The sequence below is a fragment of the Cupressus sempervirens genome, chromosome 11 (genome assembly GCF_028749045.1).
Source record: "Cupressus sempervirens isolate cs-2001-9-10 chromosome 11, ASM2874904v1, whole genome shotgun sequence".
NCBI classification, from domain to species: Eukaryota; Viridiplantae; Streptophyta; class Pinopsida; order Cupressales; family Cupressaceae; genus Cupressus; species Cupressus sempervirens.
Genome location: NC_143128.1, coordinates 187,687,468 through 187,702,139, shown reverse-complemented (window position 1 = coordinate 187,702,139; position 14,672 = coordinate 187,687,468). Strand labels below are relative to the sequence as shown.

The 14,672-nt window shown below is 37.0% G+C and overlaps 1 protein-coding gene across 6 annotated transcripts in view; it reads right to left on the bottom strand.

The window, feature by feature from the left end:
- The window catches only part of LOC149528823 (phospholipid-transporting ATPase 3-like), a 264,933-nt gene that overhangs the window by 23,043 nt on the left and 227,218 nt on the right, over positions 1 to 14,672 (bottom strand). For all 6 annotated transcript variants that reach the window (XM_089811275.1, XM_089811274.1, XM_089811278.1 and 3 more), the window contains 3 exons: positions 12,173 to 12,338; positions 3,850 to 3,905; positions 3,322 to 3,552 (listed from right to left, as the gene is read on the bottom strand). In XM_089811275.1, the coding sequence (XP_089667401.1) occupies positions 3,322 to 3,552; positions 3,850 to 3,905; positions 12,173 to 12,338 (453 nt within the window). The remainder of the gene's footprint in view (positions 1 to 3,321; positions 3,553 to 3,849; positions 3,906 to 12,172; positions 12,339 to 14,672) is intronic.

Genomic DNA, 14,672 nt, shown 5'->3' with positions numbered 1-14,672 from the left:
TTAACAAAAGTCTCGTGTTGTTACAAAACTTAACATTAGTTTAAGCAGAATTCACATGGCCAAGGCTATGAAGCTTGTTGCAGTCAGATTGTATGGACACAAGTCACCAGTTTATAGCGGTCGACTCTTAGGTTTTAAGATATTATGCTTGAAAAATAAGGCCAGAACTTTCGGATACTGGCTTCATCTTCCTGTGCCCTGCAGTGCTTGCTCAAAATTCAAGCATAAGTCATGTTGGAATTGGGTATTTCCATATGAAAGATATAATATCCATTTAATTAAGTTTTGCTTATTATTTTATTTATTTTGTGTTGTTGATGCTTAGGGTACGCTAATTACAATGACAAAAATCAAATATTCGGTACGGAGTAACTTTTGAAAAAAATTATAATCTATAGTCCCTGGAGGTAGGTGATTCTAGTGACCAGGAGATTACACCTAATCACACGGGAATTATTCAAACCATGTCATTGTCAACCATACAAGGCTTTAAAATTTTATTTTATTTTTTAAAAAAGTGAGAGAGTTTGTTGGATATCCTGTCTCCAATCACAAGGAGGATCGCCTCTCTTGAGAAAATAAAAGGCTCTGAATGCTCATATCTTTTTGTTTTAAGTCTGACAGCATGGAGAAGTCCTGACAGCAGAAAACCTTGTCGAGTTTTCAGAAGATTGATATGGTTTAAAGTTTTCAACCATCTTCCTCATCTCCTTAGCATGTAGTGCAGGAGCACCCACAATTTTGTTGTGTTTAGTGTGAAAGGTGTTGCAATAAGGGCTAATGACATTGAACCATATTGATTTGACCTTAATTAGACCCATTTCGGTAATGAACCCTGGATGGTGGCCCTAGCCAACTTTGGGACTTCAAGCTACTAGGGGTGTTAGTGTTGTAAATACAGGGTGTTTAGGCGTTACTTTGGAGTTAGGAGAAGCTTAGGTGAAGTGTCGAATCACGTAGAGGTGACTATGAGCACAAAGATGCAAAAATGCAAAGTTGCTCAAAAGTTGCAAAGTTGCAACTTTTGCAAAAATGTTCTAAAAATGCACACACAAGACTGCAAATCAGTTGTAACTGTTCCAAGAGCCAGATAAAATGCCTTGGCAATGAATTTTGGAGCTGACTGATTGAAATTGGCAATTCAACAACTTTTGTGCAAGTTTACCCAGCTGTTCTATTATGTGTTTCCATTGATATGTATACTAACTTGTTGTGTATGGTCTAGTACGGATTGGCCTAACCCTCCAAATGATTGGATCATCTAGCCAGGTGAATTAGCTATCCAAAGCACTTGGTTTGAGGTTCTGAAGTTGCGACAGTAAAGAAAGTCATAGTTTTGAAGTCAGTTCGGTTTTAAACCCTTAAATGCCTAGGGTTTGGAGCAAATATTGCCATATCCTAGCATTCCACGATTGGAATCTCAAAGTCTCATTGGAATGCTAGGATAGGATGTATACTAATCTTCCATTTCAAATTCGCAGTTGCCAAGAGCGATTTACTATTTTTAAGGTGAAGCCCTAGGCTGATTACTGGGATGTGGTGAGCTTGGAAGCTGAGAAAGAAGACTGATAACACTGCAAGGAGGATTGAATGGTTAAGTCCAATGGTGGTTTGGAGTTCTTTGTGAAGGTGCAGACCCCATACAAGTGCCCAAAACTAGAGGTAAGCTGACTGGTGAAGACTTTTAGCACTATTTTACAGATTTGGACCTAGTTTGCAAACTAGGCCTAATCTTGCTCAATTCAGGTTAGGTGGGTTTAGAGAAAAACTAGTTCCAAATCTTTGATATTTTTTGGTAGCCCAAAAAGGGTTTCTGAATCTGCAATTTAATCTGGGAGTTGTTAAGAAGCAAAAAGAAAGAAAGCCCAAATACTCAATTAGGAGGGCTAATTCAATTAGGTCTCTTTTAGGCCTTACCACATCAAACTTGTTTGTGCGTTCTCGAGGCCAAGAACCAAAGCACCTGTGGTCACATTTGGGATCTACATAACCTATAATCTTGTTTACCTCCACAGAAAGTTGGATTTTGATCAGATCCTAGTTGTTAGAGGAGCTTGTGGTAAGGGAATCCTTGGGTACGATTAGGATTCAAGGTCATTTGAACTTGTGAGTTTGTAACTCCATCAAGCATTGTTGGGTTGTCCTGTCAAGAACCTTGGGAAGGTAGAGGACAAGTCCTAGGTGAGTCTTGGGAAGACCAATTGCAAATAGGCCATTGGATGGTCATTAAGACCTTGACAGCAAGTTAAGTGATTAAACCATAAATCCCTCTGCATCAGCATCTTAGCAACTTCACTGAGTGAAGTAACCCTTACCCTCTCCCAGCTCGCACATAATGAAACATTTTGACTTGCTGGTTAAATTGACAATACATTTTCTTCTAAGAACGTATAATTGGCTTACAAAACAAAATATAATGAAACATATTTTAAAGATATCTTAGATTTTAAAAGTACTTCATCTAGAAAATATTTTTGTATATCCTAGAATGTGGACTCTGGCATCTTATCAAATGTAATAGCTAAGCTCTTGATGCAATATTCTGAATGGATTGGACAGTTTTTCTAAATTGAGAGTTGTCTTCTGAAGTTCTACTTCTTACACATAATTTTTACTTTTTCCTACAATGGAAGGAAGCCTTTATTAAATTCTCTAACTGATAGAAAGTATGCACAATCCACATGCCCTTTAAAGGCTTACAGTTACCAAAATCACCTTGAATCTCAGCAGATAGGGATGCTTTATAAGAAATTAGAATTCAATTTCTTTTTGTCAATAGAACTGATTAATCTGCTACAAATCAAGGATATAAGGAATCAAATAAGAAAATTCTGGTCCAAGAATAATTCAGTAAAATATTTAGCTATTTTCCATGTAACAATCCTTTCAAAGAGAGGTTTACTTGAGTAGAGAACCAGATACACAAATTCTTCATTCTTTTTCACTTACAAAGTATCTATCAAAAAGTAATGCCTTAATAAAAGCAATTTTATGCTCTTTCTAAGGATCAAGTTTGGTACTTACAAAGTTATTACCTTTCATTTCTTCAAGGAATGGATTTGGTAAATATTATTGGAACTAGTACAGCTTTAAACAATGCTATTACATGGGGGACAAAGGACATCTAATATATTCTCAAATTGTAATGATGAATAAGCTTATATTTGAACAATGACAAAATCCAGGGATAGATGAATAGAGTACAATATCAGACAGAGTAGACAAATACTATCTGCATAAATAGATACATAAATGCACACAAGACCAAAAGTGTTGTCACTCAGCAACAAATGATATGGGCCTTAAGAGAGAGAAAGAGACCTGCGCCTTTTGTAGAGGTGTTACTCGACAGCAAATGACACTGAAGCATTCACAACTCAATTCAAAAAAGCTCTGATTGAGATCAGTCTCCAAAGCATATTCCAAGCATTTCCCATCTATTACCAATGTTGTATTGTTTCCGCTTGTACTTCTATGTTTCTTAAAATCTTCAAGGTAGAAAACAAGGTTTTGTTGCACCCAATCTCTGATTTCTACTTCAGTAGAATGCCCCTGAATCATAACACAGAGCTTCTTAAGCTTTATTATGAAATGACAAAAGAAAGGATTAATAACACAAGAAGAGGCTCAATATTATAGACATGCTCATTCCATTATAGGCTTAAACATAGAACAGAGAATAATCTGAAAATTGATCAATTCAATACATGCATTCAGTTATTTTCATTAATCTGAAAAAAGCTTTCAATTCTTCATTACAAGAAGCAAACCAGATGTACAAACGAGGTTAGCGACATATCATTCACTTTGATTTAATAAATATTTATTCTTCATTAAAAATATTATTACCTTTGTGTCTGAGCTGATGACTATTTGTCTTCTATCTGCATCGATAAGACCACATGCTGCCAACAAGAAATCCAGTTGAATAGTTATAAACATTATTTTTTCTCTTATGCTCAATCAAGTCTGAAGCTTCATACAAAGGTGACTGATCCATTAAGTTACAAATAGAAGTGGTGTGGAGTGAGAGAAACTCATATATATATAGCCTTGGACAGCAGAAAGCAGTCAAGGCTAAAAAGAGTTTATTTTATTAAATTATACATGACGCTTAACATTTTTATGAGGAGCCTGATTGTAAACAATAGGGAATTTTTCTTGTATAACCCGGTCCTACGGAAAACTTATAAGCACATAACAACTAGTCTATTTTAGCATTTATTCTAAACATGTTCAATATTTGACTTTGGAGGTTGTCTGACAAGAAATCAACAACAGTATCTATAGATGATCAAAAGTTGCAGATGACTTGGGAAATAGATGCAAGTGGAACAAGATCACGTAATGTCTTCTCCATGTATAATACACACAACAGATAAGCTTGCTAGGAATAGGAGATAGCGAGTAGAGGAACACAACCAGATGAAAACTTGGAGATAAATGATACTCTGGTTCTGCCCAGACTAGATAGAGAACTGAACAAAAATATTAAATTATAAACTGGTCCAGCAAAAGAAGAAAAAGGTTGCGACCATGTCCTATGGTAAAGCTATTTTACATACATCTATTGCAGAGAAATCCTTTGGTAACAAAAAGACATATATTACTTGTCAAATGTATCCATCTACAATTGCCAAATGTAAATACAAAAAAAACTGGAATAAGTAGCTGAGATGACATGCTTTTTGGCTTTTCTTTTTTTCGGATTTGCTTTTTCGGATCTACTTTTTCAGACTGCTTTTTCGGCTCTTCTTTTTCGCTTTGCTTTTTCGGATCCGCTGCGAAAACTGAAACCTTTCTCCTTGCCAACTGATGTCAAAAATTAGATGCACAAGCTGAACAAAAATCACTGAATATTATCTCCCAATTAATCACAAATGAATTGGCTGAATACCAATTCCTCCACTCCCAACTAGGGTTGATATCTCACAACCAAAATTGCTTAGAGTCTTCAAACCCTCAGGCAAGTATGCAAGCACTAAGGCTCTTAGCACAATAGATGAATATGCAACTCAAGATGTGTAAAATGACCCCCCAAAGGCTTCTTATAAAGATTTCACAAGCAACTCCAAGAAGCTTCTAGAGGAATCCAGCACTTCATTCTTTGAACTTTGAAGTGACTTTTTGATATTTTATTATGTTAGTCACTTTAATATTAAATCAATTAAATATAAAGTTACTTTTTAATATTTCATTGTTTAGTAACCTTATAAGTAATTAATTTAATATATATTTTAGCCTCCGGGGAAAATAAAGGCTAAAATAAAATAAGTAGCCGGTGCCTGTCAAAAAGGGGACATTACAGTCCTCCCTTCCCGAAATTGTTTGTCCTCAAGCAATTGCAAACTCGGGTGCTGTAAAATCTGCTCATTCTCCCATGTGGCATCCTCTACAGGCAGATCCTTCCATCTCACCAAGTACTCCTTAATAACTCTATTCCGCAATTTCCTCCCTCTGACATCAATGATCTCTTCAGGCACCAAGACCAAATGTCCCTCCTCATCAATTGGTGGAAGATCCGTGGAAGAGATAACCTGCTGACCTAATGCCTTCTTGAGGCATGAAACATGAAATACATTATGAATCTTGCTGCTCACAGGCAGCTCTAACTCATTTGCTACCTCCCCAATCCTCCTGGTAACCCTGTATGGACCGTAGAACCTTGGTCTTAGTTTCTCTGCTCCACTTTTTTTAAGAGAGGACTGTCTATAGGCCTGCAATCGTAGATATACCATATCACCAATCTCAAAGCTGTGCTCAACCCTGTGTTTATCTGCATAAGTCGTTTGCTGATTCTGTGCCATTACCAAATTATCCTTGAGTGCCTTCAATATATCTTGGCTTTCCTGAATCCAATCTTTTGCTTTAGGTGCCCTACTCTCACCAAAAGCCATCTCCACGAATGAAGGTGCATCATACGCGTACAAGGCTCTGAAAGGACTCATTCCAATGGACATATGGTGTGTGGCATTGTAACAATACTCTCCTAAATGCAACCACCTGATCCAAGCCCGCTGTTGTCCTGCCACATAATTACGCAAGTACTCCTCAACCCACTTATTAACAATATCTATTTGCCCATCAATTTGAGGGTGATAACTGGTACTGGGTGTCAACGCAATACCTGTCAGTCTAAACAACTCCTGCCAAAAAAAACTCATAAACCTACTATCCCTATCGCTCACTATGTTCTTAGGTAGCCCATGTAATCTAAAGATCTCCCTGAAAAATAGCTCAGCCACCTGTGAAGCCCTGTACTTTGTTGGAATAGCAAAGAAATGTGCGTAGTTTGTGAGCCGGTCTACCACAACAAAGATGTTGTCTCTCAACTGTACCTTGGGTAGGCCTATGATGAAGTCCATCGAAATGCTCTCCCACTTCCGCTCAGGAATGGGCAAAGGCCGAAGTAACCCAGTTGGATGTGTATACTCAGACTTAATCTGTTGGCAAGTCTCGCACTCCTTCACATGCTTCAACACATCATCCTTGAGGCCTCTCCATGAAAATCGCTCTCTAATATGTCTAAGTTTTGAAGTAGCCCTGATGACCTGCTAGGGGGTATCATGGTAAGATTTTAGTATTTTCTCATTCAATTTTGATTCCGGTACCAGGTAGATCCTATCCTTGTAGTAAATCACATCATCAACTATCCTATACCTATCATCCCGAATCAATCCATCCATCAACTCACAAGCAAATGTATTCTTGGAGTACTCCACCAGTAAGATGGATTTCCAATCTGCCGAAATCTTAAAGAGTGAGCAAGCTGAAGGCCTCCTGGAGAGGGCATCTACAACAATGTTCTTCTTCCCTTTAACATACTCTATGTCGAAATCATATGCCTGTATCTTGCTAACCCACTCCTGCTGTCTCTCGTTCAAGTCCTTCTACTCTAAGAAGTATCTGAGACTGTTATGATCTGTCCTCACCACAAATTTTTCCCGTACTAGATACTATCTGAACTTCGCCAAGGCATGCATAATGGCGAGCATCTCCTTATCATAGATGGAGTATAGTCTCTCAGCTCCCCTCAACTTACGGCTCTCAAAGGCGATAGCGTGTCAATTCTGCATCAATACTACACCAATACCTTCCCCTGAAGCATTACACTCTAGAATGAAGGGCTACGTGAAATCAGGAAGTGCCAACACTGGACAATTGCTCATCACCTCCTTGAGCTTATCAAAAGCTCGCTGTGCCTCTACTATCCAACAAAATGCACCCTTCTTGGTCAAATCTGTCAAAGGTGCCCCCAACTATGAGAACCCCTTAACAAAATGCCTATAGTAACTGCACAGTCCGAAGAAGCCCCGTAGCTCTGTAAGTGACCATGGTGTGGGCCAATCTAGAATAGCTTGTATTTTCTCTTGGTGCACTTGGACACCCTCTGCACTGATCACGTGCCCCAAATAAAGAATCTCTCTAAGGCCAAACCCACATTTCAAAGCCTTAGCGTACAAGGACTGCTCCTCCATGATGGTAAGGATCTCATCAAGCTGTTGCAAGTGTTCTTCACAAGTTTTACTGTATATGAGCAAATCATCAAAGAATACCAAGAGGAACTTATGCAATTGTTTGTTGAAGATATGATTCATACAAGACTGGAATGTGGCAGGTGCATTAGTTAATCCAAATGGCATCACCAAGAACTCATAGTGCCCATAGTGGCATCAGAAAGCAGTCTTGTGCACATCTTGTTCCCTCACTCTAATCTGATGGCAACCCGATCAAAGATCAATCTTTGAAAAATATACTGCCCCATGTAACTCATCTAATAACTCATCGATCCTGGGTATCGGGTACCTATTCTTGATTGTTTTCTTATTGAGGGCTCGGTAATCTATACACATTCTCATGGTCCCATCTTTCTTCTTCACCAGGACCACTAAAGAAGCGAAAGGGCTGGAGCTAGGACGAATGTGTCCCATATCAAGCAATTCCTTGATTGCTTTCTCAATCTCATCCTTAAATTTCTTAGGATGGCAATAAGGGGTAGTAATCACTAGCTTGGCCCCTTCTTCCAACTCAATACTATGCTCGAAGCCTCTGTCCAGTGGCCTCCCTAGGGGTATCTCACCAAAAACCTTGTCATGTTTGCCCAATAGCTCCTTGATGTCAATGTGGACTGGCTGTCCTAAATCTGTAGATTCCTTAGGAGTGATCACACACTCTACTGCCCAAACTATGTCATCATGCCTGAAAATACTCTCCATACGTCTAGCTAAAACAATCTTAGGTGGTTTAGATGCCATACCTCTAAGCACCACTCTACGCCCATCAGCATCTCTGAACTTGAGTTCCATGGTTTGGAAGTTCTGTGAGTACTTCCCTAATGACTGCAACCATTGGACCCCAAGTATGGCATGGATATCGTCCAAGTCAATCACATAGAAATCATCTATAACTGTGTGGTTGACCATCATAATAGACAACTATGTTCTTACGCCCATCAACCACCATCACACTAAATCCCTCAAAATCCTCTAGAGGAATTTGTCGCTTGTTCACCAATGATGCATCAATGAAGTTATGAGTAGCTCCACTGTCAATCAATACTGCTATCTGATGACCTTGTAGGACCCCATGAACTTTGAAAGAGTTGAACGTAGGAGCACTGGAGATAGAAGCAATGATCTCATCATGATTTTCCCCATCTAAACCGTTATTGTCTTCCCTTTGAGGTTCCTCTTCCTCAGAACTGGTCTCATCATCTGATATCACCTCAATTAAGTGAGCCTTGCCTTTCCCTAGGCAACGGTGTCCACTAGACCATTTCTCCTTGCAATGATAGCGAATCCCCTTAAGCCAACACTCTTGTCTATAGGCTTCATCAAAGTTCTCTTTATTACTTTTTTTCCGGAATGGCTTCTTCCCCTTATCCTTATGGGATGTGAAAAGCTTGCTAGGAGCCCTAATGCTAGATGTAGAATATTCCATGTCTCTACTCTTCATGATAGCATCCTGGAGAGAATCTGGTTTAAAGGCCTTAACCCAACCACAAAGAGGCTCTGTCAATCCCTCAATGAAGAGCATAACCAACCGCTGTTCTAGAAATATCTATCACCATAACTGCCAACCCTTGGAACTCTGTAATGTAAGCATCCATTGAATTAGTCTGCCTGAGTTGTGCTAACTCCCTAAAGTGAAGTTCAGGATCCTTACGATCAAACCTGTCAATGAGCTTCTGGGTGAATTCCAAATATGAAGTAATGTTGGCATGCCCCAAGGTGACAAGTCCATGGTACCACCTTTCATGTGCTTCACCTTTCAAATGGAGTGTGGCATACTGGATAGCCTCTGTTTCCAACATAGGATTGAGCTGCAAATATGTGTCAAGCTTCTGAACCCAAGCTCTAGCTGTACCTTTGTTACTTCCATCAAATGATGGTAAGGTTAGTTTTACCACCTTACGCTGCAAGTCTTGATTTTGCACTCCCCGTTGATTGTTTCTTCGTTTATTTCTCAATTTAAGACCACAAAAGTCTACTAGTGACATGGCAGCCTTGAAATCATCACCTAGAGAGTTGTACTCCCTCAAATAATCACCATATCCTTCTTCTTTTACTTGCTAGTCGTGATTTGCAGCACCTTTTCTATCAAAAATGTAGGCATAAGAGGCCTAGGAGTAGCTCTACTTGTTGTTCTAGCACTGCTTTGAGCTGTGTCATTGTTTTCTTGACCCCCATTGTGTCCATTCTGCCCATTAGTCCTATTATGGTTCCTATCATTTTCATTCTTTCTGTTATCTACCAGCTGTTCAAAGATAAGTGACAGTTCCTCTCTTCCTCTTGCCATTTTATCTCTCAACTCCTGTTGCCCTCTTGCAAGAGCATTAAGCATTTGTTGGGTACTGCTTTCTTCCATGAGTTCTAAAGGACTTAAGCCCTTTCTTGCCCTTTTATAGAATTTATCCAAAGGATTTATGAAAGGATCATTTGGAAACTCTTCACTCATAACCCGTACAGGATGGCAGGAACTTTAGCTCTGATAACACTGTAAAGTGCCTTGACAATTTTTGAAGTTTTATCCCTGTTTTTCTACCTTAGGAATTTTGTCAAACACTTTCCTTGCAGCCTCAATTTGCTGATGTTTGTTGTTTTGCTATGATTTTTGAATGCCAATGATATTGATGAATACAAATGATTGCAAAATAACTAATTGGAAATCAAAGTGATATGCAACTTCTTTTTATTATTTTCCAAATGCAAGTACATGAAATTCTGATGTAAAATGCACACCTACAGCCAAGAGGTATTTTCACAAACACTTGGCATGCATCCTATGAATGACTATGCAATGAGACGTTTTTACAAACATTTGGCATACAAACTGAACAGCTGAATTAAGTTGATTTCCCTTCAATACTTCAATGTTTACAATGACTTAATACTTTGGTAACAAAAAGACATATATTACTTGTCAAATGTATCCATCTACAATTGCCAAATGTAAATACCAAAAGAACCCGGAATAAGTAGTTGAGATGACATGCTTTTTGGCTTTGCTTTTTTTTTTGGATTTTCTTTTTCGGACTGCTTTTCAGAATCTGCTTTTTCGGACTGCTTTTTCGGCTATGCTTTTTTGCTTTGCCTTTTCGGGCTGCTTTTTCGGCTCTACTTTTTTGCTTTGCTTTTTCAGATCCGCTGCGAAAACTGAAACCATTCTCCTTGCTAACTGATGTCAAAAATTAGATGCACGGGTTGAACAAAAATCACTGAATATTATCTCCCAATTAATCACAAATGAATTGGCTGAATACCAATTCCTCCACTCCCAACTAGGGTTGATATCTCACAATCGAAATTGGCACCTTAGAGTCTTCAAACCCTCAGGAAAGTATGCAAGCACTAAGGCTCTCAGCACAATAGATGAATATGCAACTCAAGATGTGTAAAATGACCCCCCAAAAGCTCCTTATAAAGATTTCACAAGCAACTCCAAGAAGTTTCTAGAGGAATCCAACACTTTATTCTTTTAAGTGACTTTTTGATATTTTATTATGTTAGTCACTTTAATATTAAATCAATTAAATATAAAGTTACTTTTTAATATTTCATTGTTTAGTAACCTTATAAGTAATTAATTTAATATATCTTTTCCCCCTTATTTCTTCCTTTTTAGCCTCCGGGGAAAATAAAGGCTAAAATAAAATAAGTAGCTGGTGCTTGTCAAAAAGTGGACATCACATGGTCAAACCCACTTTTCTTGAAACCCCATTTGCAAACCTTCACCAAGTGTTGTACCTCATGAACCATTCATTAGAAAGCCCTTTAAGCTCATCAATTGGTTATCTTTCAAATCTATAATTTGACAAATGACTTTATAATATATATTATCAATTATGAGCTGTTTCATAAATTATGTATTTAATCTTGTATATGTGTGGTCTGATGTGTGTATGTATATCTAAAAGCAACCACACCAAATGCAAGGGAAAATAAAATCAGTTAAATTCAAAACTTGATCTTGTTAAGTGTGTGTGTGTGTGGCTGGGCATTCAAAGGTGTTTTTGGGTGGGCATGCATTTGTGCAACCAGAGGGTTAGGGATGTTTGTACGTGCATGTGTGTGAGCATGTGTATGTGCACAAGCAAGGGGTGAGTAATGGGACTAGTGGTGTCAACCTTTACAGCTCTTTAGCTGTTTATTTTTCTTGGGAGCTCCTCCAGCTTATTATTATATCATTTTGTTAATTCGGGCTTCATTATTGAAGATATGCAATTTTTTGTTTCTAGAATGAGGATATTATGTTCTTCTGTATGCTTTTAAGTTCTAGCTTATGGTGATTATGTTAGACTATGCTCAATATTTCATTTGTATGTATAATTTTAATTCTTTTATAGTTATTCCTGACTAATGTTAGATTTTATTATTTACAGCAAGTATTATGTGGGCATGGAAAATGTATCATATATATGAATATGGGATACACAATTTTTATAAAATATAAACAATGGTTACGCTACCAGGCATCATACTGATGCATCAATTCTTCAAACAAAAAAATCTTCAATTCTCAACTGAAATGTCCTCCACTTTTCAACATTTCTTCTTTGCATAATAAGCCAAGCAGGTGCTTTCTACTTTGAGAGGCATATGGTACAAATTTGTATTACTGTTGGCCAATTCAATATCAAAAGGTAATTTCTATGTTGAACAACTTTGCATACCATAACCAACATTAATAGCGGTTTCAGTCTTGTCTCCAGTCAAAACCCAAATTCTGATACCAGCATTGAGTAAAGTGTGAATGCACAAGGGAACACCATCCTGTAGCTTGTCCTCAATTGCTACACACCCAAGTAAAACAAGTTGTTCCTCGATTAACTCTGCAACCTGCAATAACCACTTTACCTATTAAAATAAAAGCTCTTGTCTCATTATTGTATTCAAGGCTAGAAAAAGCCATGCGAGTTTTTATGCTCTGGAATATTCAAAAAACAGATTTGTCATATTTTAGGCATAAATAAATAAGAGTTTGAAACCAAAACAAAAAAAATTGTTTATGCATTGTTGTTCTTGCCCAAGACAAACTAAATTTATCATAATATCAGATATACAAATGAAGCATCTTACAACATTAAGAAAGTAGCTTGCCAATTATTTAGATTTATAAAACAAATCTTGTTGGTAGAAATGTTTGGCAATAGAAAAACCAAGGACATTACTCAATCAAGTTTTATGAGATTCAAAGTGTTATTTGATTTTACTTGTTTTATCCTAAAATTCTCACCTAGGGTATCAATTGTGCTTGGAACTGGAAATTTAACTTAGTCTACAATTTCCAATGATTAGCATACATCACCATGCAATTAAATCAGGTTAGACTAAGAAACAATTAAGAATCCATAAAACATTTGTTAGTTAGCATTCTCAGCCTTAAATTCCCTATTCCTCTCCTATCAACAACCCTAAGAAGGATAATGTCCCTAGGGTGTTTGGACATCAATCTACAAATAGGCTCCCTCAAGGCATTGGGAATGCATTGTCATAGCCATCTTGGGGCTTTTTTTTTATTTTCCCTCAAGGCATTGGAAATACACATCCATCCCCATCTTGGGATTTTCATACTACCTCTCCTTGACAAAACTAACCTAGCCTCCTAATGCTATTAGTGAAGGGTTTAAGGAATACACACACACACACACATATATATATGTTCCTTATGCCTAGTAGAATTCAGATGTAATATTCTGTATTTCAGTATTGATTCATAGATGAATTTCAGCATCTATATGCCATCGTACAATGCTTGCCAGCCTTATAATATGACATGTATTACCTTTTGATGAGCACAGTGATATGTATTACTTAGTGAATACTAAATATAAATAATATTTTTCCTGTCCATTCCTCCTCCTCGTTGATCTGCCTCTTATTCTATTTCTTTGGTTTGAAAGGATGTGACTCTTCAAGAGACGTGTCTTTTGTTTATCTCTTGGATAATACCTTCATTAAAACACAGCCTCTAATCTCATAGAGAACCGACCAAGTAGATTTAATATCATATAATCATAATGAATTCTTGTTTTCCTTCACACAAATTGTTCCTAGCATAAAACACTGACTTATCATAGTAACACACTTGACAAACATATCCTATGAAATCGTATTACATATTTTTCTCACATCCTTAAATCTGATTTTATTCCTCCTGTGTTAATCTGATTCTCTTTGAATGGCCAGAACGAATGGTTTCATGAATTCATTCCTGGGTAGTAATAAACTTCTACTGCAGAATGATAAGTAACAACATCCAGACGTGAGGAGACTCTAACAAGCTCAATGCATACATGTAAAGAATTCATTGATATTCAAGTGCTTCCAATAACTGCTACTGCAGCATTTGCAATGATCCCTATGTTTTATCGGTTCCTCTTCATACATCGATGTTGCATCTTAGCCACCACTCCATGTCATTAGTACTCTAACCATTATGCAATCTTTATCACAGATTTTTTGGTTAATAATTATCTGAAAAATGCTCTTAATATTTTAGTACCACTGTTGGCTGGCAGCATATAAAAATATTACAATATTTTAAACATATTTACTTTCCTTCATACCATGTTTATAAATAAATATTCTCTTTAATAACCATATGGTTTGATTTTTGTACGTTATCAATTCATTTTACAGTCTTGTCTCTTCACAGACAACAAAATTGAGATACTTGTTCTCTTGTAACTATATTATATTATGATTTATTATAATTTATGTGTTTATTTATTTACTTTCATATTTTAATTTTATTATTATTATTTGCAATTATATCCTACTTCAGAAAGGGGACATCACGGTCAGATATGATTGAGAATGTCAACATATAGAACAAAGTACAATAATAGTTTATTCTTGCAATGTAACTAATATTAATATTGTAGTATCTCTGCTTGGACAATTTGATAAATGTAAAATGAATAGTGCTTAGTGCACTAAGATTACTGTTAAATCTGATAAGTCTGATTTGGATGGTTTTTATGATAATATTAGTCTTGGTGGACTGTAATAAACACTGTTTACATATGGTGTCTTACTGCTAATATTAATTTTATGTCTGTATATATTTCCTAATGATTGCCTGAGAAGACATGTTGTTTGCTGGCTGGAATTTGTTAATGCTTTACTGACAGTGTCCTCTCTTACTTTTAATAGGCTTTTAAACTTGTT